The following is a 24309-nucleotide window of genomic DNA, read 5'->3' as shown; positions in this document are numbered from 1 at the left end:
TATCAAAATATTTATCTTGGCATTAAGTGTTTCTACATTAGCAGAGTCAGCAGCCAAGTCCTGAACATTTTTAATATACAAAAGGGAGCAACAAAGCAAATTTTAAGTTAACCATCTTGAGAAGGCATTCCTGTTCAATCTGGTATATCAGAACTTTTGGGGCCAAAAGTATGAGAAAGGGGTTGGAAGAGATAATAGAATAAAATAAGCTACCCAAGTTAACTTAAACCAAGACCTCACATAAGGTAGTGTTGTTTAGTGAGTACATTTTTTTACCCTTCTGCACAAATAACCTCAGAGAATATTACAATAATAGAATCAATTAATAAATAAATTACTTGCTGGGCAGAGCAGTGGTCATCCAGTTATCAAGTGTGTCACTCAGGTCTTGAGTGTATAATGAAAGCAGAACTACATTTATTAAACAAGGCACTAAATGATCTTCAGCAAACACTACAGTAAAAAAATATTTTGGATTTAATCAAAAGCAAATACTTGCACTGCCAAGTACAAACAGGCTCCCTCTTTGTTGACCTTCCTTCCATTATGCCGAACAACATGTCACTTAAAGTCTTATGGGACTTCAACAAAAGACAGTGAAACAATGCCATGATATATAAATTGTTTAATGCTACGCCAGTTAAGAAAAAGGAAAAAAAAGTCAAAGCAAAAAGAGCCCAACATTGCTGTATGTCAAAAAAGAAACCCAAAACAAACTTTAAACAATGGTAAAGAATAAGACGGCAGTATTTCAAAGCAAGAGGATAAAGGGTTAGGTATACCGAACCTTACATTGTCATCAGGAAGTTCTTAGCAGGAAAAGCTCTATGGGAATGAAAATCAAAACTTTGTCGTTTTCTTTTCTGGTGAAGCAAGTAGCAAAGCCCACACAGAAAAGGTCATGTGACTGAAATCAATAATTGAACCTTCTTCTCCTGGGCTTTGGCTACTTAAAACAAACTGGACATAGACATAGAATCATAGAGCTGGAAGGAACCCTGAGGATCATCTAGTCGAACCTCCTGAAATGCAGGAATATGCAGCTGTCCCTTATGGGGCTTGAACCTGCAACCTTGACATTATCAGAACTGGTATAAAAAGGGCTGAACAGTTTCAGATTCCTTCAATAAAAGCCACTGGTTACAGACATGTTACACTTGTGGCTTATATGGAGCAATTCCCATAAGTTTGCCTGATGCCTGTCATCTTACAGTACCATGGACCGTCTTTTTTATGTGATTTTGGTATGTTTAGCACAGCCTTCCCAACCCAGATGGTGCTAGATCACAAGTTTCATAATCTCTAGCCAATGGCCATGTCTGCTGGGGATGAAGGGATTTCTTAGCAAATACTACTATATACACACTGACATAAAATTTGATAGATCAAACCAGATTGAAGTTTTAGAAAACAAAAGAAAACAAAAACGCCTACCTTGAAAGGATTGTTTGGCTCTGTTTACCAGTTCTTCAATAGGATAACTTGCTAGATCTCCTCTGGCATGCTTAGTTTTGCAGTAGGTACATGCATTCAAACACCTAGTGAGCAAGGAGAAAGCATTACTTTATAAATCAGTTCTCCCTAACCCCACAATATATTGTTAAATGCAGTTGTTTAAGCTTCAGCACCACTGCCAGATTGCCTTCTGCTGGCAGGGGTAAAGTCTAAAAGAAGTACTTGAAGAAATACAGAGAGTCTAAAAGAAGTATTAGGTGAGCAGGTACCACAACTTTTAAAAATGCACAGCTGAAAAGTCTGCTAGATGAGCACAAAAATAATTTGCAACAGATCTTGCTGTTCACTGTACTGAAAATGAACCCTTCTCCCCAGTAAGCCATTCTAAAATTTCATTTTCCCCACCCGAGTGAATGGATTTTAATCTGGTTAATATAAGGCTATTAAAAGTTAAGATGCTCAGTGCTGGTAAGCTTCTTGTTTTAACTCAGGCCAATAGCTGAATAGCAAAGGATATACTTCTCTTGCATTTTTTTCACTTAAATTCTTTCCTTATACTCCAGTTCCATAAACTTCCATAAATATTATATGAAGCAGAAAACCTACATCAAGAAGAGAAAATAATGTCCATTCATGTTTGTAGGGATAGTAAACCTGCTAAAAAGTTAATTCGGTAAAGGTACCTGGAGTTAGAAATGGTAAATATGAGGCGTGAACAAGATTAAGAAGTTGTATGAATTAAGACAAAAAGATACATAAAACCACAATAGAAAGTAAAATAATGGTTGATTCACAATACAGCAAAGATTACACTGCACCATATTTTCTAACACCACTTTCCTTTCAACTTTTAAACTGAACTGAATCTGAAGTGATGTGCCTCACAGTTGGAAATCAGAACAACTATGACAGAACAGGGAAAAAGACTTCCCCAAAGTATGGCTCTCATCTGGAGAAGAGAATGAAAACAGACAGTCATAGAGACATTAAAAAAGATAAAGTGCTTTTTGGAGAAGGGTAATCAAAGAGCTCAAATTTTATAAGCCAATTACAGCCCTCAGAGTGCATTTAGGTGCCCACTTTATCCATCTCTGCTTGTAGAAACCAATGGTACGCAACAGATAAGAAATTGGTTCATTTCCAATCCAACTGGAAGTAATATGCAATTACACAACTGAATTTGTGTCAGGGCCTGGGGCCTAATACTTCACTTACTGCCGCAGGCTTAAACAAGTCATGCGATATACAGCACCCCAGAGTAATGCTGTGTTCCTGATATAGCAGTGCAACTAATGCATCACTGCTGACTCAAAGAGAAAAGCCATCCATCAAGGGTCTCTGGAAGATTGTACCCTCTCCCTCCTAGGTAGACTGTCACAGCAAGGGGAAGTCTAGCTTACCTAAAGTCATCAGCTTGAGAATGAACAGCTTGAGGGAGCAAGTTCCTCTCTCTTTGCTGGAAAGAACTCTGCTCTAACTGGGCCCCCAGAAACATCAGCAAAAGAAGATACATTTGGCTCCCACTGGATGCAAATATCTTTTAACGTTTTGTTCTGACATTATCCAACGGATGACTTCCATTCCCTCCACTCACATTCTGCAATGGCTCATATTTTTTAGAACATAAGCCTGAGGTCAGGGCTTACTTTTTCAATTTATGTATAGCGCCTATTTAACACAGACACTAACTAAACTAAACACCAATACCAATCCTTAGCTTGTCTTCCTCGTGGACTCATCTTTACATTACAAGATTTTCCTTCTAAGCATTCACTAAGCCCAACAATGATTAACGCAAAGAACCTCTGGTGGACTGAGGAGACCATAGTTCAGCCTGCTTCCTGGGGTAAAAAAGGCAGAGTTTATTGCAGGCTTTGTGCTCTCACCTTTCAAGATCTCAGAGTAGATGTCTTAATACAAAGGAATTTCAGAAATAGACTGGAAAGAGAAGTGGCTGAATTGCAACTAATCACCAAACTTAAAACCATGGAGAAACCTGGTCTGAACAAAGACATTGGATTCTTATCTCATTATACATGACAAAGCTATCTTTAGCCATCTCACCCCTTGCCTTTCCCTGTAAGACCATTGCAGTAGTTAACAGTCTCAACAGGTTTTCCACACCTATCAGCTGATCACCCATTCCCACCACCCTTCTGAGTAATACCCCTCCCAATTCCCTCACTATATTTAAGGGTCTGGTGACTTCTGTTTCAGTGTATCTGAAGAAGTGTGCATGCACACGAAAGCTTATACCAAGAACAAACTTAGTTGGTCTCTAAGGTGCTACTGGAAGGAATTTTTTTATTTTATTTTGTTTTGACTATGGCAGACCAACACGGCTACCTACCTGTAACTTTCAAGATGTAGCATTCAATGGCACATTCTCCTACATCTCTAGCCTCTGCTATCTTTTGCCTCAGACAGGAAGGGCAGTAAGTATCAGGAGCCCCAGAAGAAAAAGGAAGGGCTGCCTTATGCATAGTCAGATCATGGACCTATCAAGTTCAGTGCTGACTAGCAGCAGCTCTCCAGGTTCCAGAAAGTTTTTGTCTTTTCTAATCCTAGCTGGAGATGCCAGGAATTGAAGCTGGAACTTTTTGTATGCAGAGCATGCACTCCATCATGGCAGGTTCAGAGGTGGCAAACAGTAAGAAGAGTAGATTAACGATTATGCTGAGGCAACATCTCATGGTAGTTCTGTGGATATCAGTTCTACTTGGATAAGAAAAACACCAGTCACTCATGCATGTGTATGCACATGTACCGTGTAAGTAAAATATATATTTCACATATAATGTTAACAAGCTGCTGGTAGTTTTACTGTGGCTTATTGAGGTTGCCATTTTTTGTTCTTAGTACCAGGAAGCTTTTTCTTACCACAGTTTTGTACTATCAAGGGATGATATATTGATTGCATCTATGTATTTCAAACTGTATTTTTATTTGTAGGTTGCCATCAGGAATCAGCTTAAGAACAGTGCTCGAAATCAGCGATGAGCCAGGCACATTTTGTGACTGGGAATTGTCTGATTGTGGACAATTTGAGAAGTCAATCAATCAATTGATGATTGATTGATTGATTGATAAGTCTTGGTGTCATGTATGGCAACTGAGATTCAAGATTAAAATTGCTGCTGCTGGCACAGAGGGTGCTGGAGGATAAATGCTTCCCTGCCCAACTCCAAAGTATGATTGTTAGCTGCTGCCTTCCATGCTGTTTTGCCTTGTTTCACCTCCCCAAAATGCTAGCTCGCTGATTGCTGCCTTCCATGTTCCACTTTGCCTCCCCTACCTACCCCTAACAGGTAAGTTCAAATCTAGCACAATACTTTACATATCTATTTCACACACACACACACACCAGTATATATAAATATCAAATATTCAAATGACCTATGGTTTTAGCCACAATTGCAGGGGCTGAGTCCCATTTATGCTTGTGGTGTCCAATTAAAAATGTGATACAGTGGTACCCCTGGTTACGTACTTAATTCGTTCCGGAGGTCCGTTCTTAACCTGAAACTGTTCTTAACATGAAGCACCACTTTAGCTAATGGGACCTCCCACTGCCGCCGCGCCGCCTGAGCACAAATTCTGTTCTTATCCTGAAGCAAAGTTCTTAACCTGAAGCGTTATTTCTGGGTTAGCGGAGTATGTAACCTGAAATGTATTTAATCCGAGGTACCACTGTATTAACAATGTTTCACTGATGTGAATTGTGTATTAGTTCATGTATTTCGGAAAAATAAATAGAAAATGCTGCTGAACTGGGAGGAAATGGCGCCTAGCCATTCTGTTTTTGCGCCTGTAACCTAGGTTCCAGGATTCATGTGGCGAATAGCTTTTTATCCCAGTTTCTAACACTACTTAAGAAGTGCACAAATCTAATAATTATAATAAATTATAATTTTAAATGAGTTAAGGTATTTTTACAGGCGTCATGATATGCCACCAATAGCAGCATATGTTATAGATTATGATGCCTTATTTTAAAGAACAAATCTCTTGAAACTGAAGAACTACAGCCAATTTCAGAGGTCAGGAAATTCAAAGATGAGACATGATACTTAAGGCTCAACAGTCCCTTATCCTCCTTGAACCATGCTTTATAAATTGCACCAAAATTGTTAAGTTTTAATACAGCAAGCGGGTGGATTAAAGAAAATCAAAACATAATTAAAGTAAAGAAATACAAGGATTTGGAAGATGACAGGCTACATGAATGTCTCTCAGGAGCTTGAGTCCTTGCTTCAGAAGCTGATGGGGAAGAGAATGAAGGCATTTATTGCAAACATATAAAAAAGAAAGGTGGTGATGAAGGCTGTCTTTATGCAGAACAGATGGACTAATTGACATTTCAAAAGCAAACTTCAGCTCAGACCAATGGGGAAAAACTAAAGACCACACAGATGTGATACTATCAGCAATCCTCTCAAGACAGCAATCTGGGAACTGCAACTGTTACTCAGAAGCAAAAATATGGCAAAAGGGACTGTTTTGGCTGCCTAAAACAAACGGCTGATGCAATTCCTATTTTGTGGCTCAAAATTATTATTGACAAGAAGTACAACTGTGAAGTAGCATAGCACAGAGGACTGGACATTGACCAGAGGGACTAAAGCCCCAACTCATTAGCATACTTCAAATTTGTACCTCTGGTTTACTGTCCCGTGTGTAAAAAATAATTTTTTATGATAGCTTGGATGTTGTGATGACAACCTACCTTAGAGAGACAGAGCTGGCTGAAAAAGAAAGAATCAATCATATATTTGTATTTAAAGAGAATTACGTATCTTAGAAGTATTACTTACTCTGTTTAGGGCTCAAGCTACACAATGTGATATAAAAGATGCTTTACAATTCATAAAAGCACCAAACATTCCTTAAAAGCTCTAAGTGACATTTATGATGAAGACACTTGACCTTATTCTAAGACACCAGCAGCTGGTTCCAGAGTGGAGCAACCCTTGAAAATATAGCATTCTTTTAAATAAGAACAAATCTGAGAGTATTTAGATTCTCCAAATTAATTTTTTTGTGACTTGGGATAGCCCAGGTCTAATTAAGGCTGTGCCAGGACTCAAGAGCTTAGGGCGAGGCATGACAGCCTTATGCAATAAAACATGCTAGGTAATGTCAACAGGCAGATATAGTATGTTGCCATAAGTGCTTAGAATTGCTGTGTATAAATTATCAAGGTTTAAATCCATTATCATTTTCAAATTCAATCATCATGCTTATGAAAGTGCACTAAGGGAGTCTGCACAATCTACATGGGGGCAGGGGCGGGCAGGGAGACACAGAGACAAAACCCAGCCTAGGTTAGAAAGCACTTTTAATTATTTTACTGCTATGGCAATACCCACTGAACATACCATAAAGTATCTGCCCCCACTCTCAATATTTACACAGAGCAGAAGGTTCTTTAGTTATAAAAGGTTTTCCATCAGTAGTGATCTGGGAAAGAACACTGTTCTCTTACTCTCCCAGGTACCTTTACTGTCCTGTTTACCCCTCTTTAAAATAATGCCTAATACTTTTCTGATAGTACTTGAACAAGCACCAGGCAGCATGTACAAGATGGAACAATTTTTTTAAAAAAAACAAAAATCACCCACAGAAGAACTCATAACATTAATTACTGAAATTTTTAATTCCAAAACTAACAGAATTTTGATGTTAAGAAATTATTTCAAAAACAAGACAATGCTGCAATTCTGGCAATGCATAGATGTGCTCTGGTAAACAAACCTGTTGGATAGGAAATTTCTGCAAGTTGTAGGCTATTCTCTTGGTAGCTGGTTACTTCACTGGTGTAGCTTAGGTCACATTATGGACCAGTGGAGAAGATTGAGAATCATGCCCCTCCCCTTTTGTTTGTGTCCTACTATTTTATAGAAAGTTTGCAGGTTAAGTAACAAATTAAGTAAGGAAGCAATGATGGAAATCACAGGATTCCCTTACAGTCTTTATTATACCTAGTTAGAGGTAGGTAGCCGTGTTGGTCTGCTATAGTCGAAACAAAATATAAAAAATTCCTCCCAGTAGATATCTGAAGAAGTGTGCATGCACATGAAAGCTCATACCAATAACAAACTTAGTTGGTCTCTAAGGTGCTACTGGAAGGATTTTTTTTATTTTGCTTCTTACTATATTTTTGTAGAAAGTCAATCTGCATCAGCACAATATAACTAGATTATAACTTGGAGGAATAGTTTTAGCAACTATTTATAAAACAAGGATGGCTATCCCCACCGCACTCCTGCAGAGTGAGTAATGCACTTAGCAAACCAAGAAGTCCTCTAAGATTAACAACCCCTAAACCAGCCATATAGAAAACTCAGCTGAAAAGTGGACCGCTGCCTGTGATAAGAGCTATTGTTTTCACTTCCTCAATGGCTTTTGGGACATAGTCTTTCAGAGTGGTTAAATCACACAGGAAACATTAGGCTTCAGTTAATTCTGAAACATATAACAGGTTCTTTGGATAAAAGGTATTGTTTTAGTACTGGTCAAAACATCCGGAAGAAAGGGGTTAAGAGTTCTATGTGAGTGGTGCATGTTAGCAAGCTTAATTTAGACAGACAGAGATAGCTATCAGACTTGCTTCAAAAAAGAAAAGAAAAGAAAGTATGTCAGTAGTCTCTGTGGGAACACAGCTTCTGAATTGTGTAGAATAATAGCAAAAACACCGTAAGCCATCAAAAAATGCAACACCATGTCTTTGAAAATAAGCTTCCTACAGTGACACTTAGGCAAGATTTTTCTCTTCATATTTCTGCTACAATTTGCACTAGGCTCTCAAATAGTATGAAATTGTACCAGGAGCTGGTACTCAAAGCATGTTCCAATGCTACTAATGTTGCTAGCACCTTGTTTTCTCAAAAGATGATCTAAATTACTAGCAACCAGTAACTGCCATAAAAATTTGAAGCCAGCTTAGCAGGAGAATGCTATTGATGTGGATTCAATAAACAGCTCTTATGGGAAGAATTTTGCTTCTATTAAATGAATGTTCTCCTTTTGAGAGGAAAATGCACAGCTACAGTAACACATCTAGCTGCCCCAAATTATGCTTAAAGCTAATAAAAAGGTTTAATATCTGAAGTCCATTGCTCTCTTGAAAGTTCAGAAGTAGCTAACAATATTTCTTTTTCTAATTTATAATTATAAACACTCTGTGAGGTAGGTGCCTATTGCAAAAATTCCACAGATTGGGGAAAATCATTTGCTCTGTGGAAAATGTGCAGAGGAATGATCAGAACCTTCTATAGATGATAGATGATTTTAAAGGGGTATTCTCGGTAGTGGTGCCTGTCCTGTGGAACGCCCTCCAATCAAATGTCAAGGAAATAAACAACTGACTTTTAGAAGACACCTGAAGACAGCCCTGTTTAGGGAAGTTTGGTCTTTTTCGTGTTTTTAATATTGTGTTGCGAGCCGCCCAGATGGGTGGGGAATGAATGAATGAATAAATAAATAATTAAATAAAAGGTTGAAGGTATTGGGGAAGGTCAGTTTGTGTGACTGCATAGATGACCACTTGAAGAACCACAGTTACAGGTCAGCTACCTTCCCCCTGCCTTTAAAAGTTTGCAGGGGTAAAGCCAAACCTATGGACTATGCAACTACATACTGGTCCTTCATGACTTATGTCAAAGGACAAACTTATGGCTCACAGGTTCCTGCAAACTGTGATTTTATTTGGATTTGATGGTATTCCAAGGCTTACTATCGACCGCTCCATTGTGCTTTCATGGAATCATGATCTTATTATTCCTAGTATTGTATCTATCTATCTCCACATCATTCTTTCCTTGCCCCTTAAGTTGTGGATCATCTGATGTTGAACAGGCAAGCCGTTGTTTGCTTCCTTATCTCTCACACACTTGCATTGTTATATGCAATAAAATCATTAAAAATTTTTTTTTGGGGGGGGAATGTTACTACTCCCACTCCCAATAACAATAATTATTCTTTTTGGGATTGTGAACATAACCCAAATTTGTGTGTATATTCAATTTAATTCAATCTTTCTGTATTCTTGTATGTAGTTTATATTTATGTCCTGAACGTTGCTGGATGGAGGAAGAGTGTGATAAAATTATTACCAATAACTAAAGAAAGCATTTTAATCTGGTCTCCTGGGGTAAAATCCTAAAAAAAAAGCTCAGCAACTTCAACCCTAAAAAAGAGCTCAACAACTTTGGTCGGCCCTCACGCATGTTCACTTCATCAAATCTGGCCCTCTTTGAAAAAAGTTTGGGCACCCCTGGCCTAAATGAACAACCTTTCATCTTTCTTACATTTTAAATGTTGTGTTTGTACCTGTCCTGTCACATTTTCATATCCCAGCTACCAAAACCCAGTCTGTTTGTCTTGATGTACCTTGGCCCAATCTTGCCTTCCTCTTTTAAATAACTCAAACCTGGAACTATTCCAGGTCACCTGCTACCAGATAGTATAGAAATAATGGCTTGCATACACTCTTTGAAAAGTAATAGATAGGTACTCTTCTAATCTGGTGTGAAGCTCATGAGTCAGTCTTAAGCAATTGCAAGTGTGCAAGATAAATCCATTTCCTCTCTTTCTGAAGCAGTGGCTTCCTGGCAATATAGATATGACAAGGCTTTTTATAAGGCATTAGACAATAAATTAAGAAAAGTACACATTGGAGCATAAAAACCAGTTCAATGAAGTACAAGCAGGCACAACCTTCTAGTCAACCATCACAAAATGTTCCCAAGTTGCAAGAATAAATTTGTGAAAATTAACAAGGAAGAAAACAGATGTGAGCTAAATGAAAACCTGTGATAAAGGTAGATGGGGTAAAAGTGTATGTGATATTGCTCAAATTGTTCAGTAGCTGAAACTTCTGTGAGCTTGTACCCAAACACCAGCCTTTCCTCTTGACATGGATATCGTGCCTTTTACACAGGAATGCTCAGAGAAATAGCTCAGTTGATAGAGCATGGGAGTCGCAGACAGGTAGAGATCTCAGGGTTGTGGGTGCAAGCTCCAAGTTGGACAATAGATCCTGCACTGCAGGGGGTTGGAATAGATGAGCCTTGTGGTCCCTTCCAACTCTACAATTCTAGGATTATATATACCCATGGCCTTTCTGAAGCTGAACTAAAGCTCCCATCATGGCTGACCATTGATCATGCTGAGGTTTCCAGGAGTTGGGATCTAATAACAGTTGGAGGGGCACAGGTACCAGGGTGACAAGCAGAAATGCAGCAAGTGAAATCATTCCCACCATTGAGGGCATACACTTTTAATCACACAGCTGTTAAAGGCATACAAACCTTGCAACAAAAACGGCTGGCAATTGGAGGCAAGTAAAGTCAACATCAGGGCCTTCCCCCCGCAGCTAACTGACACTATCTGTCCTAAGAGAAGGAAGAACAGAGCAAGCAAAGCATGCAAAAACAACAGCAGGGCCTGCTCTGATCAGACTACCCCGGGGGTCAGCAACCTGCGGCTCCGGAGCCGCATGCGGCTCTTTTACACGGCTGCCGCGGCTCTGGGGCTCCGGGGCAGATACGCCCGCCCACTTCTCCAGCTGGCCAGTGGAAGCGACCACCCTCCAGCTGGCCGGCGGCCCACCCTCAGGAGGCTGAGGGCGCTGCTCAGGGGCGTACCCAGGATCACCTGGCCTTGAACAGCGGGGCAGCGGGGCTCGGAGGCGGTGGGGACGCAGTAGAGGTGGCGCAGCTCAGCTGAGGGCTCTGGCGGGGAGCGCACCTGAGGCGCGCGCGCTCCTTCGGGAAGAGATGGAGCTGGGCGAGCGGGAGGGGGAACTTTGAAGACCCCGCCTCCGCCTCCGAAGCAGGCGTCCATGGGAGAGGCCGCCCCCCCAAGCCTGCCTGGCGGGACCAACCCTGCCCAGCTCCGGGAGTCTTCCTAGCGTGGGAGGCGGCCTTGGGGTGGACAGGGGAGCTCCGGGGTCGGCAGCTATGTGGGACCCCGCGGCATCCAGAGGCACCTGGGAGGCGGGACAGGATGGGGGCAGGAAGGGGGCCTTCAGACGCGTGCCCGCACGGGCACTGGAGGCCAGGACTCCTCGACTGGGTCGTGGGACCGCGGGGGCGGGCTGGCCGCGGTTCCTCTCGGAAGGCTGCTGGCTGCTGCGTTGAGGCGACGACGAGGTAGGCAGCTGTGTGCTGGGCCAGGGGCGGCAGGTGGCAGGCGAGGGCGAGGGGGGAAGCCCTCTTTTTAAAAATGGTCGAGGAAGTGGCGCCTGTTTCCCTGCTGCTGCCTCCTTCGCTCCTGGTTCCGCTCGCAGCATCAGACCACACTCTCGCGGGCGCGCGTCTCTCTCCGCCCCGGAGCAAGGCCGGGACGTTTTGTGGTTTTTCCTCTGTCCTGAGTGTGTGTTAGGGGAGCCTTGACAAAGCACCTGTTGCCGTGGAAGAGAGGAGTCCTAACTTGGATCTGTGTTCATGTGCAAAATCTATCGCCATTGTCATTAAGGGGGCAGGGAACTCCCCTAAAAAGGTTTGAACACTACGAACTACTACAGCCACCTGTATGCAAGTCAGCACAAACATCACAGGCTTCTCTGGTGCAATTCTGTGCTTTATTTAGCAAGAGAGGAGGTTGGAAGAGGTGAACATAGCCCCTGGTCTGAAATATTAAGAGTAAAAGACACTAAGATTATTGTAAAAGCCAGCAGTCTTCAATTAGACATGGGACAAACATTTAACACAAGTGTGCAGTTGAGGACTCATTTTTAAAAAAAAAAAAACAAATCAAATATTTTTATGCTGTTGCAACCCACCTTGGATCAGGCTGTGACCTGGTAGTGGTCCCCAGGGTGGATAAAAATGAATGATTTTTTTTTAAAAAATGGATTATTATTTTTAATTTAAATCGGATTTTTTTTTATTTAAATCGGATTTTTTTAAATTTAAATCGGATTTTTAAAAATAAAATGCAGTGTTATATTTGTTTTAAATGTCGCAATGGTTCTGCGGCTCCCAGGTTTTTTTTCCCCTTCGGAAACGGGTCCAAGTGGCTCTTTTGGTCTTAAAGGTTGCAGACCCCTGGACTACCCCTTCCCCTGGATCAACTTTACGTTTTGTATCATTTATTTGTTTTAGTAAACTGCCTTGGGAGCATTGCTGAAAAATGCCATATAAAAATACAACAAAAGCATAAATAATAGTAATGACTGAAGCAAGCCACATTCCACATATATTATTGATGTAATCTTTGCTTGCAAGTTTTCCATTTCCACATATATATCTCTGTATTTCCACTGTCTTAACTGTTCTACAACTGCCAGTGGGAAGGAAAGTAGCCATATATTCATAACCAACAGGTATTATATATTATTATGGAGGCTGTTTCACACTTTACGCATACCATGGCAGATGCATAAACTGTGTGTCATTGCGCTAAGGAGCTCTAATTTACTGCAAGTCCCTGACATGTATACAATGGATATTTATAGAATTGTGCCTGTCAATCACACTTTTGTGTGCTTGCTACAGGGTGTACAAGAGGGTAGCTGCTGCAAATGTGACTGCTGTGTAAAGTAGCTCAGACAGTAACACAGCTATTTGGCTCAGTATTGCAAGCCGTGAAGTAAGTTTGTATTGAGATCTCTACCGAAAGCTAATATACTTTGGTCTAGTGCTCAGAGATCAGAATGCACATCTCAAATCTTACAACAACTTTACTGATTATCTGTTTGTTTCTGGACTCAATTTAAGTGCTGTTTTTATAGTCCTAAATGATCCGGGACAAGGTCATTTTAAGGGCACCTTGCTCCCATAGAGACATGCCTGGATTTGAGATCAGTCTTGTAGGCCTTGCTCTTGGTGCCATGATGGCCTTTTCAATGGTGGCATAATAATAATAATAATAATAATAATAATAATAATAATAATAATAATAATAATACCCCGCCCATCTGGCTGGGTTTCCCCAGCCACTCTGGGCAGCTTCCAACAAAATATTAAAATACAATAGTCTATTAAACATTAAAAGCTTCCCTAAACAGGGCTGCCTTCAGATGTCTTCTAAAAGTCTGGTAGTTGTTTTTCTCTTTGACATCTGGTGGGAGGGCATTTCACAGGGTGGGTGCCACTACCAAGAAGGCCCTCTGCCTGGCTCCCTGTAACTTGACTTCTCGCAACGAGGGAACCTCCAGAAGGCCCTCGGCACTGGACCTCAGTGTCTGGGCAGAACGATAGGGGTTGAGACGCTCCTTCAGGTATACTGGACCGAGGCCGCTTAGGGCTTTAAAGGTCAGCACCAACACTTTGAATTGTGCTCGGAAACGTACTGGGAGCCAATGTAGGTCTTTCAAAACTGGTCTTATGTGGTCTCGGCGGCTACTCCCAGTCACCAGTCTAGCTGCCGCATTCTGGATTAGTTGTAGTTTCTGGGTCACCTTCAAAGAGCCCCACATAGAGGGCATTGCAGTAGTCGAAGCGAGAGATAACTAGAGCATGCACCACTCTGGCGAGACAGTCTGTGGGCAGGTAGGGTCTCAGCCTGCACACCAGATGGAGCTGATAAACAGCTGCCCTGGACACAGAATTGAACTATGCCTCCATAGACAGCTGTGAGTCCAAAATAACTCCTAGGCTGCGCACCTGGTCCTTCAGGGGCACAGTTACCCCATTCAGGGCCAGGGAGTCCTCCACACCTGCCCGCCTCCTGTCCCCCCAAAACAGTACTTCTATCTTGTCAGGATACAACCTCAATCTGTTAGCCGCCATCCATCCTCCAACCGCCCCCAGACACTCACAAAGGATCTTCACCACCTTCACTGGTTCTGATTTGAAAGAGAGGTAGAGCTGGGTATCATCCACATACTGATGAACACTCAGCCCAAACCCCCTGATGATCTCTCACAGGGGCTGCATGTAGATGTTGAAAAGCATGGGGGAGAGGACAGAACCCTGAGACACCCCACAAGTGACAGCCCAGGAGTCTGAACACTCACCCCCACCACCACTTTCTGAACATGGCCCAGGAGGAAGGAGCGGAACCACTTTATAACAGTGCCCCCAGCTCCCAGCCCCTCTAGATGGTTCAGTAGGATATTACGGTCAATGGTGTCAAAAGCTGCTGAGAGATACAGCATAACTAGGAAACAGTTCTCACCTTTGTCCCTTGCCCGCCGGAGATCATCGCCCAGTGCGGCCAAGGCAGTTTTAGTCCCATGATGAGTCCTGAATGCTTACTGGAAGCAATCCAACAACCACTCGCTCAATCACCTTGCCCAAGAATGTAAGATTTGAGACTGGGCGATAGTTGGCCGTATTGGCCACATCTAAAGATGTTTTTTTAAGAAGCAGTTTGATAACCGCCTCTTTCAGCGGGTCTGGGAAGGCTCTCTCACAGAGAGAAGCATTCACCACCCCACGAAGCCCATCTCCCAGCCCTTCCCGGCTAGCTTTTATAAGCCAAGATGGGCAAGAATCAAGGAGACAGGTGGTTGATTTCACTTGTCCAAGCAGCCTGTCCACATCCTCGGAGGTAACAGATTGGAATTGATTCCATGAAACATGACTAGACAGAGCTCTAGCACTCTCCTGCCCCGGCCCTGCTTCCACGGTGGAGTCTACCTCTTCCCGAATCTGAGCGACTTTATCTGCAAAAAACTTTGCAAAATCATTGCAGGAGATCATGTGGCCCATACTGGACCCTGATGAAGCAGGTGGTTCTGCTAGATTGCGAACCACCTGAAAAAGTCTCCTGCTGCTGTTTTCTGTAGATGGAATAGAGGCAACTGAAGAAAGTCTTCTTCGCCGTCGCTACCGCCACTTGGTAGGCTCGACACTGAGCTCTAACCCATGTCTGGTGAGCTTCAGAATGAGTTATCCGCCACCAGTGCTCTACCCGTCTCAGCAATTGCTTCATTGCCCTCAGATCCGTGGAAAACCCCGGGGCTATCTGGGCTCAATGCAATCGGAGAGGGCGCTTCGGAGCCAAACAGTCAATATCCCTGGTTAACTCCACATTCCAGCGGGCCACCAGGGAATCAGCTGAAAGGCCATCAACATGGGATAAAGCATCCCCTACCACTCTCTGGAAACCATTTGGGTCCATTAAGTGGTGGAGGCGGACCATCTGAATCGATCACACCTCCCTGCAGAGGGGAAGGGTCGCAAAGAAGTCCAGTTGCACCAGGAAGTGATCTGACCATGGCACTTCTTTAGTTTTGCTTTTACTTAGTGTCAGTTCACCAACATCCATAGAGGTGAACACCAGGTCTAAGGCATGCCCGTGGCTATGTGTTAGGCCAGACTTATTCAGGGACAGCCCCATGGAGGCCATGCTTTCCACGAAGTCCCGAGTGGCACCTTGTAAGGTCGTGTTGGCATGGATGTTAAAATCCCCTAGGCTCTGGCACACTATTCTAACGGTACTGTGTCAGAACGCCTTCTCTAATCTCCTTTCAACAGAACTTAAAATTAAACTTTTTTTGCAGGCATTCAGTATTTAATTCTGCTACTGCCTCAATTCTGAGTTTTAGCCTTAATTATATACAAATAAAAGTGTGTTCCTAGCAGCTTATTTTAAATGATTGTTTTGTTTTGCATTGTACTTTATGTGTATCATAAGCTGTTCATGGTATGATTATAAAATAATAGGATATAACCAATAATTATATTCAGCAGCATGGTCTAACAATTTAAAAAGTAAAATAGTTCAAAGCATTTTAAATTTGTACAATTTACTCTGCCAACTCAAACTATGCATTCTCATAAAAAATTATCTCCAAAACGTAGGACATTTGACACCAAACAGCCTTTCCATGCAAGAGCCACAGCACCAGCTTGCCTTCTTCTGCAGGTGGTGGAACCAGTCAAGGTACCATTACTGCAGCTGCCTTTCTGAGAGTGCAATGCTCCCAAGCCTCAGTTCCCAGTCTCATTACCACACTGTGAATTCTTCAAGGAAGAGTAAAGGACCGTTCTGGACTGCAGCCCAATGCAAGTTTAACCAACCTTAATTTTTAGGCCTACTGAAATCAATTATCTAAAAGCATTGAACCTTTCTTGTGACCTCTGCACTTTTCTTTATATGACATGACTGATTAGGACACCAAGAAAAGGTGAATATTAATATTTTCTCTTTACTATTCAAACACACTAACCTCCATTCCTTCACTTTAGAAAATATTTAACCCACACCGCAATGTTCTGCATATTTATTTTGATAACCTGTTTGGTCAATAGCTATTTCTAAGAAGCTCACATGTCATCTTGTTGTCAAATGTCTAGTTGAAAATGCAAATAGTGCTTGGGCACAATTGACAAAGAATTATACAATAGAATCATGTGATTTTAAACAGGTCCATCCAATTCAATGAGTCCTGGTATATTAAACCTATAGTGAACATGGAATTCATGCTTCTGGATGAAACTTATTTATATCTAGTGTAAACATGCATCTGTTTTTCTATTTTCCCAATGTTGGTTCTTTTCTCTCTTTTGATATGGTTTAGAACTTAAGCTAAATCAATACAAATATCAGGGAGAGGAATGGTTATTTACCCTCAAACCATGGGAAATTGTACAGTGAAGCAAGCACAATCTAGTTTGCAGAAAGTACGCCAACAAATGAAGATAGTTTATCAAAGTAAAAAGAAAAACAGATTGGCAGAAGCTGGGAAAAGCAGATGACTAAGCAACCCCTTTTGTAAACACACTCCCAGCTGTACTTTCAGCCTAATAGGAACTCAAGTTGTTGAGCAACAAGTTACCTTGCTCCAAGGTAACTAGGGCTTTAAAATGAGTATATAAACACACATGACTCACACACAAACCCCAAAACACAAGCATACTAGACGTTTATCTCTTAAAAACAAGAGAGACACCAAGTCTCGTTCCGGGCTGCTATATAAAGAGATCATGGGACTGCCAAGCATTTGCTGAGAATTTAAAACTAAATTAATAGATGTGATGAGTGGCACATTCCTGCTTGACCGTTGCATAAACTGTTCTCTAACTCCCCACCCCCACTCCATCTACAAATTGCCTTTACAAAAAAACAAAAAGGAGAAGGAAAGAAAAAGAGAAGACTTCAACTTATTTTGGGACACTTGAGTTCCAAGGGCCTACATGCATTCACTACCTACATGCATTCACCACAACATACATAGGCTCCATATACATTATCCCCATCATTGAAGTAATAAAAAACACAGAACCTATTTGGAGTGTACAAGCTTAGGATCGTGTGTAAACAGAATTTCCAATGTGCAGAGACTGAGTATGATGAGTGGAAGGGACTGGGAGATACATCCTCAACACACCCAGTGGAAGAGACTCTCACAAGAGGTGGTGGACTTTCCTTCCTTGGAGGTTTGTAAGCAGAGGTTGGATGGCCATCTGTCATATATGATCTAGTTGAAATTCCTGCATTGCAAAGGATTGGACTAGATGACCCTTGGGGCCCCTTCCAACTCTACAATTTTATGATTGTACAATTCTATGACTTATCTGCAGAGGACTACGGGGGAATAGCATTAACCCAAATCAGATTGCTGAAGCTCAGTATGGTGATGTGCCATCAGATGACCCAAACAACAACAAAATGCAGCCCAATTAATGACAGGACAGCAATGGATGAACACCAGCTGAGCCAAAGGACAGGAAATGTCAAGTCTTGATAATCTAGAAAATGGGACCACCTATTTTCAAGCACACAGAAGCCTTGATGGTTTCAAATATAAGACTAGAAACATACTATTTAGATTGCTATTCTGCATGATTCTAAGAGAGAAAATAAGAGAAGATGACATTCCTAGAATGTCTGCAAAGTCAAACTTTCCTGTTACAAATGAAGACATGGACAACAGCCACACAGATACTTCTAAGGACTGGTAAATGTGCAATACTGGGGATTGCTTAATCTATGTTTTTAACCTTTGCTTAAAAGTATAACTAACAATAACTAAAAATAAATTTCTTCTCATTCTTTCTTCCTGCTTACTAAGAGCAGAGGGAGAAAGAGCTAGCAAGTGGACAATAAGCAATGCTACTCCCCTTTAAAAAGTGGAAAGGAAGGAAAATACTTCTTGGGCTTTATAGCTGGAAATGTACTGGGCCTTTGTTCCAAGAGAAAAAGTGACATTACACAACACCTTTGAATAAACTACTCTTGGCTTGGCTCAATAAAAATGCAATCTGAAGCAGTTTGAAGCCAATCTGCGACCAACATGGCATAAAGATTTGGGCACATATTTTGCAAGTCACAGCCAAAAAGAGATGACTACATTTCTTTAAAATATATGATGTCAGCCACTTAGATTAGAAAAATAATGGGACAGACTGTGATCTGTGAAACTGTCTTTCCATTCTGTTATTGTTAACTATCTGATACCATGAATATTTGATATACTCCAGCTGGTGCTCTTGCATGCTTCAGGCCTGGCAACAGATACTTCAACAAGTTATAGTTAGACAGGAACGATGGCTTCTGCATTTAAGATCGTTTAGTTATCCTTAAATAATTCAAAAGCAGGAAATCAGAAAACAGTTTTTACCTCACAGAAATAACCATATCCTACAATGCATAGTTTTGACATTTCACCGATACCTGTCCTACATCTAAAGTATGTTTTTCAGGTGCCTTTTTGTTGCAATTAATGCAAAAACTGTACTTTAGAAATGAGTTGGTGGGGAGAGAGAAAACGATGCATATTCACAATCAGGGAAAATACAGGTTTTCAGCTGCGTAGCTGCTCAAGAACCAAAGAATTTTGACTAGCTACCCTTCCCTACAAAAATTAGATCCTAAAAACATGCTGCTATTACCAAGCAATTTGAAACATAGATTCAGTCTTGCAGCCAACTATCTTATTGAAGCAGTAATAAACTTTGGCTCTCATACTTGGCATTTTCTGAAGGGAGTAGAGATTTCTACAGAAAAATAGGAGACCCCCACAAAACAGGAAATGATCTCTTACCAAAACTCTGTATTAATATTAGGATTCTTACTCCTGTATAATAAAATGTGGTTACACAAATTAGCCACTCAAAAGGCAGGGTCCCCCCCTTTAATATTATAATGAGAAAAGTATTTCTGCTTACATGATTACAATACCATTTCTATGGTATCAAGGCGTCTGGTTTGTTAAACAACACAAAATTCAAAATTACTTTTATCAATATATTCATAAGAAATTCTGTCAGGTGCAGAGTCTGAATGCAGAGTGCTAAAGAAGGTAATCAACAGAAATTATTTTGACGAGAACCAAAAGAGTAATTAGCCTTTGCTTAAAGTGAGCTGTCAGCACTTGCTTCAGTACTTTTCTATTTCTTGCTAACAAAGAGGGTCTTCTACTGGGAAAATAAAGGCCAATTATAATGAAGCATTTTACGTCAGCAGGCAAATTTCATCTATGAGTGCCATTCTGAATATGAAATTCCTCTGACATACAAACAAGATTTAGGAAACATAGGTCAAAATTATATTCTCAGAAAGACTTAACACAAAATAGATATGTAAATTCTTAAGTCTGCAGCCCTGTGTACACTGACACAACAGTGTCTCCAATAAATACAGCAAGATTTACTTCTACAGAAATGAGAAACAGATCCAGTTGCAAACCTATTGACAATAACTTTCCTTTGAGATACTGAGCAGATGCTTAAAATATTGCATTTATATGCAATTTTTGAGACTATAGTAAATTAAAAATGCTCACTGAGAGTTTTAGCGAACATGGGTTGCAATGAAAAATAGGCCATTGATTAGTGCTTTGGCCATCCTGCAAAGGGTGTGCGCGCATGAGCATGCATGTGCTGGGGAATGCGCACCCAGCACATACCACTGTGCTGAAAAATGGGTTGCAGGACTAGACAAGAAGCCATTAAGTTACCTTGATCCCATAAATATTCAGAGCTAGAATGACAAGTAATTTAGCTAAGTTCTGTATTCGGAAAGTCTCTCCTGTTGGCCATTACAGTGAAACATGAGGTATGGAAGGTTGTGCAACAGCTTCACAGAGACTGAAACACCCGCAAGAAAATGTGGAGGCAAAGCATTATCAATGACAACTTTCCATGCCTTATCTCTGCCTACACTCTGCTACATCTGGCAAAGCAGCAACTTAACCAAGGCGAAATAAGCTGGGGTAACTTGCAATGCGAGCACAGTGAGACACAGGTTATGAAGCTGCATTCAGTTGTGAGCTCAACCTGAAATATTCACGGACCATTGCAGCAGATCGTGGAATTAGGCAATTATGTTTATTCATGTAAGAACACTGCTGCAATAAGGAAATTAACAGACCCTTAACCACCCCCTTGTAATAAAAGTATGCTGCCTGTGATCGGTAACCACTTAGAGGTGGCCAGGTGCAGCCCCTGCTATCACACGTAAACACAATTCTCCCCATTCTGGAAGATGACAGCATGCCGATGCAAGGACGCATTGCAATTTCCACAGATGGAAACACAACAGAGGAGGCCACTGGTAAACTCTTCCTCTCTCCTGGCTGAAGAGATGCTCACATGAGCAGGGGACAGAGGGATCAGAGCATGAGGATAGTTGAATGGCTCCCAATACTTATCTGCAAGGCTGCCCAATCAGTATCCGCTTGCACATTTCACAGTGCACACGTACCCCAGCATCCCAAGGGAAGAACCCTCTATCCTGTTGTGTATTTAAAAACCACTGTGCTAAGGGCCAAAATGGATATGCTGAGGTAGAGCTGTGATCAGGATCTCTACCCCCCCCCCATTTCCTTCTTTTTATAACTAGTTAACAACCCTATTCAAGCTGCTTCAGGTGAAAGTAGTGCTGAAACCTTTCATTCTGCACCAATTCCCTTGATCTATATCACCCTCTCCAACTGCTACTGGGGAGAAACCAGAAAACCCAGAAGCTCCAGCTTCTGTGGGGGTTGTTGTTTTTGTTTATTATTATGCTATGCATTTTTGTGTTTTTATACTGTAAACTGCTCTGTGATCTTCGGATGAAGGGCGATATAGATATTTAATTAATTAATTAATTAATTAATAATAACTACTGCAAACTGTGGCTGCCAGAATATATTGGCCAGTGAAATCATACTACAGTGGTACCTCCGGTTGCAGACAGGATCCGTTCCGGAGCTCTGGTCAGATCCTGAGGTTTTTGCAACCAGAGGTGCCTGTTCTGCGCATGCGTGCAGTGCGGTAGAGCGCTTCTTCTGCGCATGGCGAAACCCAGAAAAATACTTCTGGGTTTGCCATGTGCGTATCCCGAAGGATATGTAACCAGAGGTGGTCGTAAGTGGAGGTACCGCTGTATACCAATACTGGTCACCTATTTACTTCTGGGCCTAAGGAGCTCATCTATATAGACCGAAATAGCTAGGATTGCCTCTCCTTATATAATTCTGCCCATGTCTTAACAGCTCTTCTCCACAGTCCACTGTTGGGTGAGATTGTTAAACAGTTAAGACAGTTCCATATAATATTGGGTTTTTTTTTTAAGTTCTCTAAAGTCTGACCCATTATATGCTTCTTTTGGCTAAGGTAACCTTTTTCTTATCTATATTTTCTGCCTGGTTAAAGATTATGTTCTCTGTCTCACTTCAAAGCAGCCACATGGTTTTTGAAATTCAGAACACTAATTTAGCTAAATGCCCTACATAATCTATTGAGGGAAATTTCTAAAAGCTTCTGTTAGGAAACCTATGTGTCCTAAGAACATACTAATGGAAAGTTCCAAAAAGATACACGGACCATTATTGTAATTCTATAATATCCAAGTCCTTTGGGGTAGAGGGAGCCAACACAGTGCCCTCCAGATGTTTGGGACTAGAACTCCCAGCACCCCTAACCTTTGTATTGTTATTAAATGTGTGTATGTGTAATTGCTTTTAATTTTTTTAGATATGCAATTTGTGTATTTGTTTATTGTGAAATCACCTTGAGATGCTTGATAGGCAGCAATATCATCATCATCATCATCATGGCGGATCCTAGTCATGTTGGCTATGCTCTACGCTTTGCCCCCAGAATTGGAGGCAATATGCTTCTGACTACCAATTGCTGGAAACTGCAGGTGAGGAGAGTGCTCTTTGCTTAGGCTCTGCTTGTATGGCTGGCTACTGTGAGATGGATTAGATGAGCCACTGGCCTGATCCAGCAGGCTCCTCTTATGTTCTGAAGGGCTGCTGTTAAGAAAAAGCAAAGGGCAAACTATTTCAGTGCAACCCTACCCAGTGGATAAGCTGTAATTCACAATTCTAAGGGGATGCAACTAACAGGCACAGTAGCAGGTCTGGCAGCACATTCCTTATGTAAGATGCCGCTGGAACGATGCTGGATTAAGATAAACTTTGAGCTATAAAAACTGCACATGTTGGCTGCTCTTACCCCTTGGGGCAAGTGTGGGAATATCAAACTAAACATACAAATGCATAAATCTAAAGAGCAATGTTCTTTATATCAGCTCAAACATATTCAGTGATGTAGAACTTCATAAATAAAACAAAGAAAATAATGTTAAAGTACTTAGATTAACAAAGCTGTGGTTACATATTTGGACAAGTAATTGGAAAAATACTGTGTGTCAGAGATCCCATTTAAATAGTTTAATTAAGAAATAGTATCTTTGATGTATTCCAGTACCACAAATACATGTGCATGCATGCGCGTGTACACACACCTCTAGAAACAGACAAAAATAAAAAAAAGATTTTGCAATTATTTCTATGGTAAACAATTATTTTTTTCCTCTCTTGTCTCCTAACTTTTAAGCAAAAGTTGTTTTGTTTCATATGAAGAAATATCAAACCTTTTTACACCCTTTTTGCTCTCAGTAAGATGGATCCACATCACCTTTTACTGATTACTCCATTTAGCTTTCTCACTTTTAATTACTCTTTGAATACTGTGAAAGAATGTGCATGATTACATTATGGTTCAGTTCTCAACTAACGCTAAACCAAGCTATGGCTTAGTGTGAACATGAGAGCCCCTGGACAGGAGATTGTGTCTGTTTTCCTCCTTTGGCCTTGCTGATTCTGCACTGCTATGAGCTCAGTCACTGTATATTATGCTCTATGAGGCTTAGTTTGGTCTGAATCGAGTATACACTTCCAGAGTTAGTACTAAATACTTCTGGTAAATGAGCCACCACAGCCACTGTAGGGCTGTGAAATTTGTTCCCCAGGCTTTTTAGTCTACGCATGTGCTATCTGAAACCAAAAGGACACATTGGTTGACAAATGTGGTTTTTTTGCCAGCTCTCCTACCCTACTATCTAAAGGAGAAGGCATAAACAGGGGCAGTGCTGGGGAAAGCAAAGTTTCTGTGAGGGGAAATCAATGGACCAAGAGAGGAAAAACTCATGGAAGAGGACTGTTTTCTGGGCAAGGGAGCCACAGTTCCAGAGAGAACAAAAGGCAAGCAGGGAGTAGGGAAAGCAATGAATATGGGGAAATTGGACTGGGGAGAGAGGGGAGGAGGGTTCGTGTGTTATTGCTGTGTTAGCAACCAGGGATGACCCAGGCAAGAGAGATAGTGTTCTGTTTTTAATTAGACCAGCTGCTTGCCTAATAAGAGATACACCACAAAAACAATGACATTTGCAGCTCAGTCTTCTTTTACATAAATAACTGATTCTGCAGTACTTAGTTCCCATGGTGCAGACTTTGGAGTAGATAACACTGTCCTGTAACCTCAATTCACCTTAGTCCACTAGTATAAGCTTTTGAGAGACAATTAAAATGCAGTTACTTTCACTGCTGTTCTCAAACAGTGCTAGAAACTCAGATATATAAGCTAGGCACAAATGGGTCCTTAAACCAAGGTTACAGTCACCAAAAGGGAATGTTTAGTTGCCATTTTTGGGCAAGACAGCTTTAAAGTCTTATTTTTCAAA

At 41.2% G+C, this 24309-nt stretch overlaps 1 protein-coding gene across 4 annotated transcripts in view; it reads right to left on the bottom strand.

The window, feature by feature from the left end:
- CDKAL1 (CDK5 regulatory subunit associated protein 1 like 1) overlaps positions 1 to 24309 on the bottom strand; it is a 235481-nt gene that overhangs the window by 123667 nt on the left and 87505 nt on the right. For all 4 annotated transcript variants that reach the window (XR_004427012.1, XM_033154687.1, XM_033154688.1 and 1 more), the window contains one exon: positions 1435 to 1538. Coding sequence is in view for 3 of the 4 variants with exons in the window: in XM_033154687.1 (XP_033010578.1) it covers positions 1435 to 1538 (104 nt within the window). In the remaining variant the exon portion in view is untranslated. The remainder of the gene's footprint in view (positions 1 to 1434; positions 1539 to 24309) is intronic.

Source organism: Lacerta agilis, chromosome 7 (assembly GCF_009819535.1).
Source record: "Lacerta agilis isolate rLacAgi1 chromosome 7, rLacAgi1.pri, whole genome shotgun sequence".
Taxonomy (NCBI): Eukaryota; Metazoa; Chordata; class Lepidosauria; order Squamata; family Lacertidae; genus Lacerta; species Lacerta agilis.
The sequence above is the reverse complement of the archived record's forward strand: the minus strand, read 5'-3'. Positions and strand labels throughout refer to the sequence as shown.